At 38.0% G+C, this 13,338-nt stretch overlaps 1 protein-coding gene across 3 annotated transcripts in view; it reads right to left on the bottom strand.

Annotated features, from left to right (window-relative positions):
- The window catches only part of CFAP54 (cilia and flagella associated protein 54), a 386,240-nt gene that overhangs the window by 130,163 nt on the left and 242,739 nt on the right, over window positions 1-13,338 (bottom strand). For all 3 annotated transcript variants that reach the window (XM_054527528.1, XM_063712226.1, XM_063712225.1), the window contains 5 exons: window positions 7,514-7,619; window positions 4,968-5,115; window positions 3,994-4,151; window positions 3,643-3,822; window positions 3,406-3,532 (listed from right to left, as the gene is read on the bottom strand). In XM_054527528.1, the coding sequence (XP_054383503.1) occupies window positions 3,406-3,532; window positions 3,643-3,822; window positions 3,994-4,151; window positions 4,968-5,115; window positions 7,514-7,619 (719 nt within the window). The remainder of the gene's footprint in view (window positions 1-3,405; window positions 3,533-3,642; window positions 3,823-3,993; window positions 4,152-4,967; window positions 5,116-7,513; window positions 7,620-13,338) is intronic.

Genomic DNA, 13,338 nt, shown 5'->3' with positions numbered 1-13,338 from the left:
ATATTTGAAAAGGAGCTAACATTTACTGAGCACATACTATCTGCTGGAAATGGTACTTGGTGCTAAATGCTTAATTTTCATTAGGTTTGTACCTTGACTGAAACATTTCTTGAGCAATTTTTTTGTTACAAAAGTTGTATGTGTTCATTGTAGTTCATTATAGCAGATTGCAAAAAGAAGACAATAAACATCATCCATAATCACACCTGCCAAGGGGAGTCCCTATTTTCCAATGATATTTTGATGTATACAATGAATATTTTGTAATGTGTTATATATGTTCCAATATAGTGTTAACACCTTTCCATTGTATAAAAATTATTCTGCAACATTATTATTAGTGGTTGCATAGTAGTCTAATGGATGAATGAAATCTGAAAGCACCATTATTGATTGATTGCTTGATTTCAGGCACTGTGCTAGGTGCCCGGGATATCAGATGAACAAAACAAAATTGTTGCCTTAAGAAGCTTATGTCGTAATGGAGGCTTCAAATAAGCAAGTAAATTGTCCTTAACAACCAACATGGTGAGCGTTACAATAAGAATAATCAATTAGAAGGGGGGTGAGGCACATCACCCAGTCTTGGGGTTCAGGAAAAGCTTCCTGGAAGAGGTGATGCTTAACTGAGATCTGAAGGATGGACAGAATTTAAGGAAATGTATTTGCATGTGTGGGAGCCAGTGGGTAGTGGGGAGGAGAGGGAAGAGAATGATATGGTAGGAATGGGATTTCAGGAGAAAATTATTCCTAATGGAGAAAATCGCATGTGCAAAGGTGTAAAGCATGCAGCACCACACGCATCACGTGCGGTCACAGTGATTCAGTGTGACCAGAGGGTTGGGTGGGAAGGGGCACAGGTCAGCTTGGACCACATCATAAGAAGCCTTTTAAGCCAGAATAAATAGAGATCATTTACTTAAAGGACAGACTAGGGAAATAGAAAGGTAATTATGGATAGGAAACCAGAGAGGGAGACGGAAAATTGGGAGAATGCAGCACCTGAGAATCCAGAGACAGCAGAGTTTCTGGAAGTTGTAATTGGTGTCAGCAATGTCAAATGCCTTGGAGTGTCTGAAAACTACACATTGGAATTATAGATTAAGTCCTTGGTGACCAACTCAAGAGTGATTTCTCTGGTCCAAATCCAGAATGAAGTGGGGTGAGGGGTGAATGAGAGGGGAGGAAAGAAGAGGAAGAGAGCCGACTCTACCCTTAAGAAGTCCGGCTGGAAGGACGTTTTGTGAGAATGACAGAGGCTTACAGTAGGTTTGTTATTGTTTTTTGTTTGTTTGTTTGTTCAGTTTGGTTTTTTTACTGGTGGATATTTGAAAATATTTACAAACTGAGGGAAGGAGGGAAAAGGATGTGTTGAGTAAGGAAGGTAGAAAATATGTGAGAGAGGGGTAAAAGTGCCAAACCAAGGTCCCCGGGAAGGACAGAGCCAACTAGGAGCTACAGCAAGGCCAAAAGGCTCAGCAGCATTGATAAAGGGGCAGGCTCCTCCCCTGAGAAAAGAGAGAGGCAGAAGGAGGCTGGGGTCATTAACCATGCTCACAAAGCAGAGTTAGGCTGATACACGATTTTCCCACTGCGGGGAAACTATACCATCCACCTGGGATTGAAAATACTATTATCAGCCAGTCCACTAGTTAAGGCACTAACTAGAGTATTGTGAAGGAACATAAGATGCTGTCCCTTCAAGGGACCTTGACTCATAAAAATATGAAGACTTTTGACAATTCCTATATTTGTAAGATATAAGTTTATTTCTTAAACTTTTACAAACGAGTTATCAGAGCTTCCAAAAAAAAATGAATATCACCTTCATTAACACATTTATTTAAGCCATTTTTATTGACAAATGGGATCTAATTAAACTAAAGAGCTTCCACACAGCAAAAGAAACTATCATCAGAATGAACAGACAACCTACAGAATGGGAGAAAATCTTTGCAATTTATGCATCTGACAAAGGTCTAATATTCAGAGTATACAAATAACTCAAATTTACTAGAAAAAAACATTAAAAGATGGGCAAAGGACATAAACAGACATTTCTCAAAAGACATGCATGCAGCCAGCAAATGTGAAAAAAAGCTCAACATCACTGATCATTAGAGAAATCCAAATCAAAACCACAATGAGATACTATCTCACACCAGTCAGAATGGCTATTATTAAAAAGTCAAAAAATAACAGATGCTGGCAAGGTTGCAGAGAAAAAGGAACGCTTTTACACTGTTGGTGGGAATGTAAATTAGTTCAACCACTGTGGAGACAGTGTGGTGATTCCTCAAAGACTAGGGGCAGAAATACCATTTGACCCAACAATGTAATTACTAGGTAATACCCAAAGGAATATAAATCACTCTATTCTAAAGATACACGCAAGCATATGTTCACTGCAGCACTATTCACAATAGAGAAGACATGGAATCAACCTAAATGCCCATCAATGATAGACTGGATAAAGAAAATGTGGTACATATACACCATGGAATATTATGCAGCCATAGAAAGGAACGAGATCATGTCCTATGGATGGAGTTGGAAGCCATTATCCTCAGCAAACTAACGCAAGAACAGAAAACCAAACACCACATGTTCTCACTTATAAGTGGGAGCTGAATGATGAGAACACATGGACACGTCAAAGGGGAATGACACACACTAGGACCTACTGGGGGGTAGAGCAAGGGAGAGCATCAGGAAGAATGGCCAATGAATGCTGGGCTTAATACCTAGGTGATAGGATGATCTGGGCAGGAAACCATCATGGCACACATTTACCTATATAACAAACCTGCACATCCTGCACAGGTACCCCTGAACTTAAATGTTGAAGAAAGAAAATAAATAATAAAAAATAAACGATTTTTTGTTCACAGGCATTAAATTAGCATTTTTAAAGATATAAGTACTTCATAGCATCAGTTATAAAATACATAATGCATTTAACAGATTCCTTTCCAAAATCTTCTTTAACAGTTAGTTATAATTTAAATATGCTAGACAACAGATTATTTAAGAAATGTATTTTGTGTTTGTAGGATTTTTTTCAGTAAAGTTACTGAATGGCACGGTAATTCTGAAGTAAATTACGTGGGCATAATTTTAATCCAAAAGACTGATGACCTGGATAAAGTGCAATAGTCTAGACCAAGCAGTTACGCACATTATATTATGGTAATCAACCACATACTTTATTCATATATAAAGACCATCTATACATCACACAGTCTGGCATATGATAAGTGATCAAAAACTATTGGTTAAATAAATGGAGCCTGAGTATTCATAAATATTGCCTCTTTTAAATGCACTCATATGATAGCCTGCCTAAAAATAACTTAAAAATTTTTATCAGTTATTCTAGTGCAATATAAGTTTAAATGTTCTTACCAATTCTCATTTTTATTTTGGCCAATAACATGACATGGGGAAGATAGATATTTTTCAGAGGCTGTAATGGATTTGCATATTTAGTGTTTGATGAACAAAATTCAATTGTTTCTCCAAAAGTTAGCATCTATTAAAAAAAACAAACATTGTAATGAGCAATTAGTTGACGTGGTTTGGAATAGGAGGAAAGAGAGAAAAGTAAGTTTCTATGTCTTGCGGACACAAAAGCATTCTCACCTGTTCAGTTAGAATGCTATGAGCCCGAGTCAACAAATTTAATTTTCCTGTTTTTGAAAAGGGAGATTCCTTGAATTTCTCAGCTTTGGTTAAGTCATCCAGCAAAACTAGGCTTCTTGCCAGGGTTAGCCATGATTGAGGAGAAATAAATTCCTTTCCTTCCAGCAAATGTATTATATCCTATTAAAATAAAATTATTCAGTTTGGTAGTACTGTTTCCAATTCACTGAAACAAGAGCTGGCCATGTTAATTGTTATGCATTCAGTACCTAGTGGAATTTGAAATTCTCTCCTTTTGTTCTAACTGGAATCCCTCCCTGGCTATAAATATGAACAAAGTTTCCTTTCTACCTGAAGGTTTGTTATGATGTCTGCCTTTAAATGCTTTTCTTGTAGGCCAAGAATTACAGCTTGCGTCAAGAATTCAGCCTGCAGTTCTGTGTCGCCTGCACTTTTTGCCTCCATACACACTTCATTGATGAGGCTCAGGCAATCTGTCATATCATCCTCTAAAATAAACAAATGTGGTTATTTAGAATGCATTGAGAAAGTAAGAAGTTATACATGTGTAATAGCCCCAATTTTCATCACAGAAATATTGCATAATATCAAAGAACAGGGGAGTATATTAAGATGGAAAACAGACTCTACATGAAACATGGAAAATAAATGTGTTGTAATTTGGGGGAAAGTACTTTAGGACTTTCCAGTGCTGCAAAAATGATGATATTGCATGAGATAACTTAATTTGGAAGATGGATAGAAATGAGTGAATAGATAGGTATACAAACAGATAATGATTAATCACTGCAAGAACTAACATTTACATGTGTCAAGCTGTGATCTAAGAACAGTATAAATTTAACCCATTTAATTCTGACAATAATCCTATAAAGTAGGTACAATTGTCTCCATTTTACAGGGTAGGAAACTGAGTAAGGGGGATTTAAGAGACTTGGCCAAGAAAAGGCTTGGCAAGGAAGTGGTGGATCCAATATTTGAACCCAAGTAGGTTGGCTCCAGTAATCTGTGCTCTTCACTCCTACACTTAGTTGCCTTCCCAGATGACAAGAAGACCTGGGCATTCGTATTTTGAAACTTCTTTACCTGTTTTGCATACATTAGTAAGATATATGCCACTTTCAATGATACAAAGGACTGTTAAAAATATTCTTATATATTAATAACCTGAATTTTTAATTCTATAAGCAGATCAAGCTAGAAAGTTATAAAACATTAACATAATAAAATATATCCCAATAAACCCCTCTTCACCTATGTAAAATTAATTTTTATGAAAACATTGATTAAGCAAACGTTTGTACCTTTCACAATTCCAATGCCATGAATCTGTGCAACAAACGCAGTCACCAATGCTAAGCGGCACCTCAACCACAGATGAATGTTGAAATATTCTCGGGCATTTAGGGAAATAGGATCTAAAAACTCATTGTCATCTTTATTTTCAGTGGCCTAAACAATATTAAAATGATGGTTATCTTTCCATTTAATAATGTCAAGGTTCTAGCCTAAGACTAAATGTAATGTAAGTTTAAAAGGCATCTGGTATCATTCCACAGTATTACAATTTTAAATTTAGAAATGATTCTTGCACATTCTATAAAATATAAAAAATATTCAAAACAAAATCACCCACAATCCAACAATCCTCTATTAACATTTTAGCACACTGCTTTTCAGCTTTCCTTTTCTCTCTGTATCCATTGTTGAAAAATAGTTTTGCAGTGTGAATTTCTCACTGCAAATTATATTATCAGCAGTTTCTATGTCATTAAAAGTTTTTGTAAATGTCATTTTAAGGGCTAAAAAATAAATAATATTAACTAATATCCATTTAGTTATTATGTGTCAGGTACTGTGCTACATGCTTTGTATATATTATCTCATTTAATCCTCCTAACAGCCAAAGAGGTATTATAATCATTTCCATTTTACAGTTGAGAGAACTGAGACCTAGGAAGGTTAACTATCTTGCCTAAACACTGTCATATTTTGACGGAGGTGGGATTCCAACCTGTGTCTTCCTGCCTTCAGAGTCCACAGTCTTAATCCACTGTGTCATGCTGCTGTACGCTGCTCATATTCCAAACAGGTATTATAATTAATTTGCCACCCTCAATATTACACTTTACAAAGAGGTGACAAATATCCAGAGCTACTGAGAGCTAGGAGGAATGTGCAAAGAAAGCTATTTCTGGGGGAGTGGAGTCCATCATAGACAATAGGAACTTTAAAATCATTTAGAACAACCGCCATTTGTTCTAAGTATTTCCTGCTATGCATCTCTGACAGCTCCTCGTGTCCAACCAATCAGCAACATGTGCCAGCCAGGAGTAGCTAATGGGGCCTAAAGGGGCTCAAATGCAGGTGGGTAGTAGAGGAAGAGTAGGGCAAGTTGTTCCCCAGAAACAAGGGTAAGCAGTCAACAGGCCTGGCACGGTGGCTCACACCTGTAATCTCAGCACTTTGGGAGGCCAAGGCAGGTGCATAACCTGAGGTCATGAGTTCAAGACCAGCCTGACCAATATGGTGAAACTCTCTACTAAAAATACAAAAATTAGACAGGCATGGTGGCAGGCACCTGTAGTCCCAGCTACTCAGGAGGCTGAGACAGGAGAACTGATTGAACCCAGGAGGCGGAGGGTGCAGTAAGCCGACATTGTGCCACCGCATTCCAGGCTGGGCGACAGAGCGAGACTCTGTCTCAAAAAAAAAACAAAACAAAAAACAAAAAAAAAAATCGAAGAGTAAGCAATCGACAGAGGCCCACAGGAGGGAGAATAGTGATTCGAATGGGCACAAAAAGTACTCAAAGAGTCTCGTATGTAGATTAGCAATACAGAAAAAAATATCCATCAGTATAACTTAATCACTCAATGATCAGATTTCCTGTCACTAATGAAACGATAGGTCACATTAATCTCAGTCAGGGTTTCTCAGCCTCAGCACTACTGACCTATTTAGGGCCAGATAACTGCTGTGGAGGGCTGTCCTGTAGATTAAAGGAAGTTTAGCAACTTCCCTGGCCTCTACCTAGTAGATGCCAGTAGCACCCCCCTCCACCCAGTTGTGACAACCTAAAATATCTCCAGACATTGCCAAATTTCCCCCGGGAGGCAAAATCACCCCCAATTGACAATCATTATTCTAAGTCAATTTTTAGAGTTAGATTGCTTTTCAGCATTTTTATTGCTTTCAATATAGTAAGAAATGAGTCTCTATTGAGGACAATTAGTTTTGCTAATTTGTAATGATGCTAGATATTAGCGATTTTATTAGTAATGCTTGAAATAATGAGCAAGGGTTCTATATGATGAATCTTTATATTTCAGTCCTAAACAATCCTGTATTGTTAAATTACTTGGTCTTATCAAAGCCTAATCAGAGAATATGTGACATCAGTTGTCAGATTTGAGAGCTTGAATGGAAGATTCTAACTATGAGGAACCCAAAGCAGGAAACAGCACAGGTATCTGACTGGCAATGCTAAGGCAACAGCTTCAAAAGTGGAATGAGGAGCAAGTCTTGGGAAACAACTTTATTTGCTAGGTAGATCAAAGATAGATTAATATAATGGTACATCTGGGACTTTGGATGGGACTTTAGTAATTATTATATCCCAATTCCATCAGTTCACAAATGAGATTACCAATTTTTTTTAAATTAAGAGATTTGTCCAAAGTATACCAATAAATAAATAGCATTAATAGGACCTAAATCTTTTTACTCCAAATTCAATGTTTTTTCTACTTTACTCCTTTGCTTCATCTAAATAATCAGACAATTTCCTAGCATGCCAATAGTTCTTATATGATAAGTATTGTAAGAACAGACATTAAGTCATACTTACAGAAGTTCCTGGAGAGACAGGATTCTCTGTGTCATCCTGTACTACCTTCTTTTTAAAAAGTTTTGAATCCTGGAGAAGTGTAAGTGTAGAAAATACTATTGCAGCACTAAAAGAGAGAATATATTTCAAATGTTATCAGTATTATATTTGTGGCATCTGTATGTTATTTCCTAAATCTCTTTCTCCAAAAAACATTCTCACAGCCCTGCCAACAACCCCCAAAACTGTTAGGTGCCATTTCTGCAGGCCCTAATAGTACCCTGGCCTTAACCACACACTAGTGCTTGTCATATTTCATTGCCTGAGTGTTGCTTCACAGCTAATTTGTCTTATTCCCTATTGAAATTGAGCATCTACCATCGTGACAGAGACATAATAGAAACTAAAAAATATTTTTTAATGAAAATGAGTGAATAGAAGAATAAAGGAGTGATGTCTCCAAGATCTAAAACAAAACGTATTGGCAATCTCATTTTAATAAAATTAGTATATATATATTTTATGTACATCAGAATGTGATTCTCCAGTTTTCTGAGGTCATGGAACTGTGTTACCTAATGCTATTACACTTAGAAATTCAAGCTAAATTACTGCTTCATCTCTGTCTAGCAGCGCCAGAAAGGAAACGTACTCTGTCAAGAAAATGGAGGCCAGGAGTTAGGAATTCTTCACTTCCTGTTGCTCCATACATAAATTTGTCTGTATTTTAAGCCATTATATCCTCCTCCCCTGTAGAATAGTAAATTTATCATTGGCATCACACTTCTTCAAAATATTTTAATGATATATATTAAGAGCTGTCTTCTTTTGAAAATGTATTCCAAAACAAAATTCAAAATACAGAACAATCTGTATGCCTGAAGATGTTCATCACACACACATTTAAAAAAAACTGGATGAAGGCCGAAATATATCCATCCAATTTCCCCACTTAACAGCTCCACTTGAATAGTTAATCGACAGTCACATTTAACAGGTGTTATGAGTTGAATTTTGTCTCCCCAAAAGGTATGTTGAGGTCCTAACCCCCTGTACCTCAAAATGTGACCTTACTTGGAAATAAGTTCGTTACAGAAGCAACCAAGTTAAAATGAGGACATTAGGCTGGGTCCTAATCCAATATGACTGGTGTTTCTGTAAAAAGCGAGATTTGGGCCGGGTGCAGAGGCTCACGCCTGTAATCCCAGCACTTTGGGAGGCTGAGGCAGGCGGATCACAAGGTCAGAAGATCGAGGCCATCCTGGCTAACACGGTGAAACCCAGTCTCTACTAAAAATACAAAAAATTAGCCAGGCGTGGTGGCACGCGTCTGTAATCCTAGCTACTTGGGAGGCTGAGGCAGGAGAATCGCTTGAATCCAGGAGGCGGAGGTTGCAGTGAGCCGAGATCACTCCATTGCACTCCAGCCCGGTGACAGAGTGAGACCCCGTCTCAAAAAAAAAAGGGAGATTTAGACATAGATGTGCACGGAGGGAAGGTTATGTGAGGACACACAGGGAGAAGATGGCCCTGCAACAGGACTGATGCACCTACAAGCCGAGGAACGCCAAGGACCACCGGCAAATGCCAGAAGCCGGAAGAGGCAAGGAAGGATTCTCCCCTAGAGCCATCAGAACAAGTGTGGCCCCATCGACACCTTGATTTCAGAAGTCTTGCCTCTAGGACTGTGAGACAATAAAATTCCTTGCTTTCAGCCACCCAGTTTTTGGTACTTTGCTACAACAGTCTTAGGAAACCAGTAACAGCAAGTTAAAAGCAGACCCCCTCACTTCCATCTCCTCCACCCAAACCCACTCCTCATCCGTGTCCTCCATCCCACATGCAGAACCCAGAAGTTGCCATGGCTTCCCCTCTGTGAACCGCACTTTATGTTCAATCCATCAACAGGCTTCGCCTTCCAAATAGGGCTCTTCATTTCCTCCACTGCTCACGCCTTCATCCAAGCCACGATCATCTCCAGGCTGGATGACCACAGTAGCTTCCTAACCAGTTTCCTGCCATGACTCTTGCCCTTGCAGTCCTGGTCTCCACACAACAGCCACAGTGATCTCTTCAAGCTGTAAATCAGATTTACATGTTCCAGGGCCCTCCCCCATCCCCAGCCTGCCGTCCATGCTCCCTCCTCCTTTGGATCCGTTACTGAGATTCTGATGCAGTGTATGTTCAGCTTCATCAGTGTCCATGGATCCTATAAGAAGGCTCGCAGAAGGGGTACATATGCTCAGTGTTTAAATTACATTTCTATACAGGTCTATTGATCCATATTTTTGGTCAATATATCTCATGCCTGTAATCCCAGCACTTTGGGAGGCCCAGGCGGGCATATCACGAGGTCAGGAGTTTGAGACCAGCCTGGTCAACATGGTGAAACCCCGTCTCTACTAAAAATACAAAAATTAGCTGGGTATGGTGGCAGGCACCTGTAATCCCAGCTACTCAGGAGGCTGAGGCAGGAGGATGGTTTGAACCCGGGAGGCAGAGGTTGCAGTGAGCCAAGATGGTGCCACTGTACTCCAGCCTGGGTGACAGGGCAAGACTCTGTCTCCAAAAAAAAAAAAAAATATATATATATATATATATATAAAAATATAAAATATATATATAATATATATCTATTAAAAACTGAAAATATTGTGCTAACATTGGCCACAGAAATTGTCTCCTTTTTTTCCCCACAAACTTTTTTAAAAAAAGATAATAACTGGTATTTACCAAGTGTTTGCCACCTGACAGGTACTATATTGAGCACTTTCTGTGAATAAATTCATACACTCCCCATCAGAAGTCTACAAGGTTATAGATACAAGTTGAGTATCCCATATCCAAAAATCCAAAATTCTTCAAAATCTAAAGCTTTTTGAGTGCTGACATGACACTCAAAAGAAATGCTTGTCGGGGCATTTCAGATTTCAAATTTTCAGATTTGGGATGCTCAACTAGAATACTGCAAATATTCCAAAATCTCCCCAAAAATCTGAAATCTGAAACACTTCTTGCCTCAGGCATTTCGAATGTGGGATACTCAACATGTACTATTATCATCCCTATTTTCCAGATTAGAAAATGAAGACACAGAAATGTTAAATAACTTGATCCAAGTCACACAGCTAGCAATCAGCCCCGGAGCCTGTACTCTTATCTGTTACTCTATGACACCATCTCTATCTTTTCATAGTTTCTAACAAGTTTGGTTTTGCTGAATTTTTGCTATCCATATAGTGTTAGTATCATATTTATGGCTGTTATATAGACACTGTTGACTGTACCTTTCATCAATATCAATGGTCCTCTTGGTGCAGTTCAATGCCTTTTGACTTGCATCCTACTTAGCATAATATTGATATTGCCATCTTTGTTTCTTTATCTTTTCTTAGTATCTTTGATAACTGAAAATCCTTTTAGTTTTAAAGATGTCTGGACCATTTTTGACGGTGATTTATAGTTCAATTTTATATCTACTACTTCGAGTAGCATTCTTCTTCTGTTCTAAGAAAAGCATCAAACATCCCATCCTTCTGGGACATTATTCTCCTTCCTCTACCTACCCCCTCTTCTTAGTTCTTAGTGAGGGCTTCCATATTCTTTCATGACCCTGCCTCCTTGGCCATGGTGCTTGGGACCAGGTATGGGCACATGAGCCAAGCTGGGCCAATCAGAGCACTTCCCTGGTATCTGAACTTGAAGCAAGAGACAGTCTTGTGCTCTCTCTCTGGTAAATTTGGGGCATTAGAAGTCTTGATCTAGTGGCAGACATGTATCCAGCACTGTAGAGGAAGCCAGTCTGATCAAATAAAGCTAACACATAATGCTGAAAGAGAGAAGATGGAACGAGGTGATTCCAGGAGCACTCAAGCCTTTGCTCTCAGTAAACCCTCAGGCCCATCCTTACCTCTGCCTTCCCCAGCTTTGTAGTCACATGAATCAGAAAATTTCCCCTTTTGGCTGATTTGGCTTAAGCTGCGATTCTGTCACTTGCAACCAAAAAATCCTCACAAATCCAGTATGTTTCAACAATTTTACATTTATGGGCATAATTGACATGCCTTGTTTTCTTCTATTATTTTATGCTTTCTGAGGGTATTCTTCCTTTTTCCTTTGTTTTGTGTCTTCTGCCATAAGACTATTTCCCTTTTATTTTCCACACTGATTTGAAATATATATATTCTGGTTTAGATTCTAATAGCAGTTATGTTTAATATTTTCCAAAACACACTTCTCCATTAATCCATCTTAAAAACATAATTTCTCTACTCTGCTTCTCTATTTCTCAATGTATAAAATGAACCAACATATTTTTATTCCCTACATATAGGATGAAGAATTTCATACCTTTTAATTACCCTATCTCTCCCACATCCACTTGGTTATTAAAATCTGATATATTATCCCCAGGTCATTGTTAGTTATCTTTATACTCTATCACCTTTTTCAGGAATTAGTTTTGACATCTGTATTCAGTTATGCAAACTTATCATTATTTACACTGAGCCCAAACTAGCTCCAGTGTCCACCACCAGTCACTTTTACAGAATCACTGCCTCATTCCTCAGTCTTAACTATGAGATGGATCTCTTCTGTTGGCTGGAGTAGTTCCTTAAGCCCCCGCACAGTGTTAGGGTATCTGACAAGGTTTTTGGATGGTGAACCCCTTCTGAGTTACGCGCTTAGAAGGTAGAGGGACCACTCTTCTTTCCTGGCCCATGATGCTGCTCCTTTCAGGGGATAAAGTGGACGTAGATGATCCCTTGTGGTTCTGACTCCATCTTCATCTATGGGTTACATTTGAAAAAAAGTTTTCCCGTTTCTTGCAAAAGTTGAATTACTATGCTTAGTTTTCAATTCTATTAAAGCTTTTCTATTTTTCTATCTCTGTGGGGCAACATGGCTTTCAACGGGAAGTTGGTGGAGAACCTATCAGGGACTATTACCCCAATGCTATTTTTCAGGTAGGAATCTGGACCCCATTCATTGCTTTAACTTCACTTTGTAAGCAGATAGATATTTTTCCATGTGTATACATACTAGTTACAATTTCTTCTTTTTGATGAAAAGTTTATGGTATTTGACTATTTATCAACAGTCCCTTTTTATCAATTTTATCAGTAATTTTATGTAAAAATGAAAGGAACTATTTGTCATATTTACTGGAAGTAAAAATCTTGTTTTTCTATGTATTGTTGGTGTAATGGTTTTTGTTGTTATTGTACTTACAAAAATTAAAATATTTCACAGATTAAATCAGTTGACATTTTTCTTTGTAGTCAGTTGTAATTTTAGAAATATATATTTCTAGAGATTCTATTATTTACTTGTATTTTTTTCTACTTAAAAAACCTTTTTAGTTCATGTGAAATAACCTAATTTTTAAGAATTCATACACTGGAGAGAAAGAGGTCAAATTCCACTTTTGCCATATATTAACTTTGTGATCTTGGGAACCCCAATTATCAATCTCATTATCTATAAAGCAGTAATGATGATAATAACAGTGCAAACTGCATCACATGAGATTATTATAAGGGTTAAATAAGATCCTTTCATAAAAATAAAGATCTTATTTAATCCTTATAATAATCCAAAAGTACATATTGAGCATCTGCTATGGGCCAGGGAGAAATCTAGGTGCTATGAATACAGCAGTAAAGAAGACAAACAAGAATCCCTGCCCTCGTGGAACTGACATTCTAGAAAGCGTGGAGTGTGCTTAGCAAATAGGAGTGCTTGGCAAACAGAGGCACATGATGCATGCTAGCTATTATCATTATTAGTGTATTGAATTGGCCAGGAGAGGTGGGGAGAGACTAAATTGATTTTTTTTCTAATTT

This window comes from Pongo abelii, chromosome 10 (genome assembly GCF_028885655.2).
Source record: "Pongo abelii isolate AG06213 chromosome 10, NHGRI_mPonAbe1-v2.0_pri, whole genome shotgun sequence".
Classification (NCBI taxonomy): domain Eukaryota; kingdom Metazoa; phylum Chordata; class Mammalia; order Primates; family Hominidae; genus Pongo; species Pongo abelii.
The sequence above is the reverse complement of the archived record's forward strand: the minus strand, read 5'-3'. Positions and strand labels throughout refer to the sequence as shown.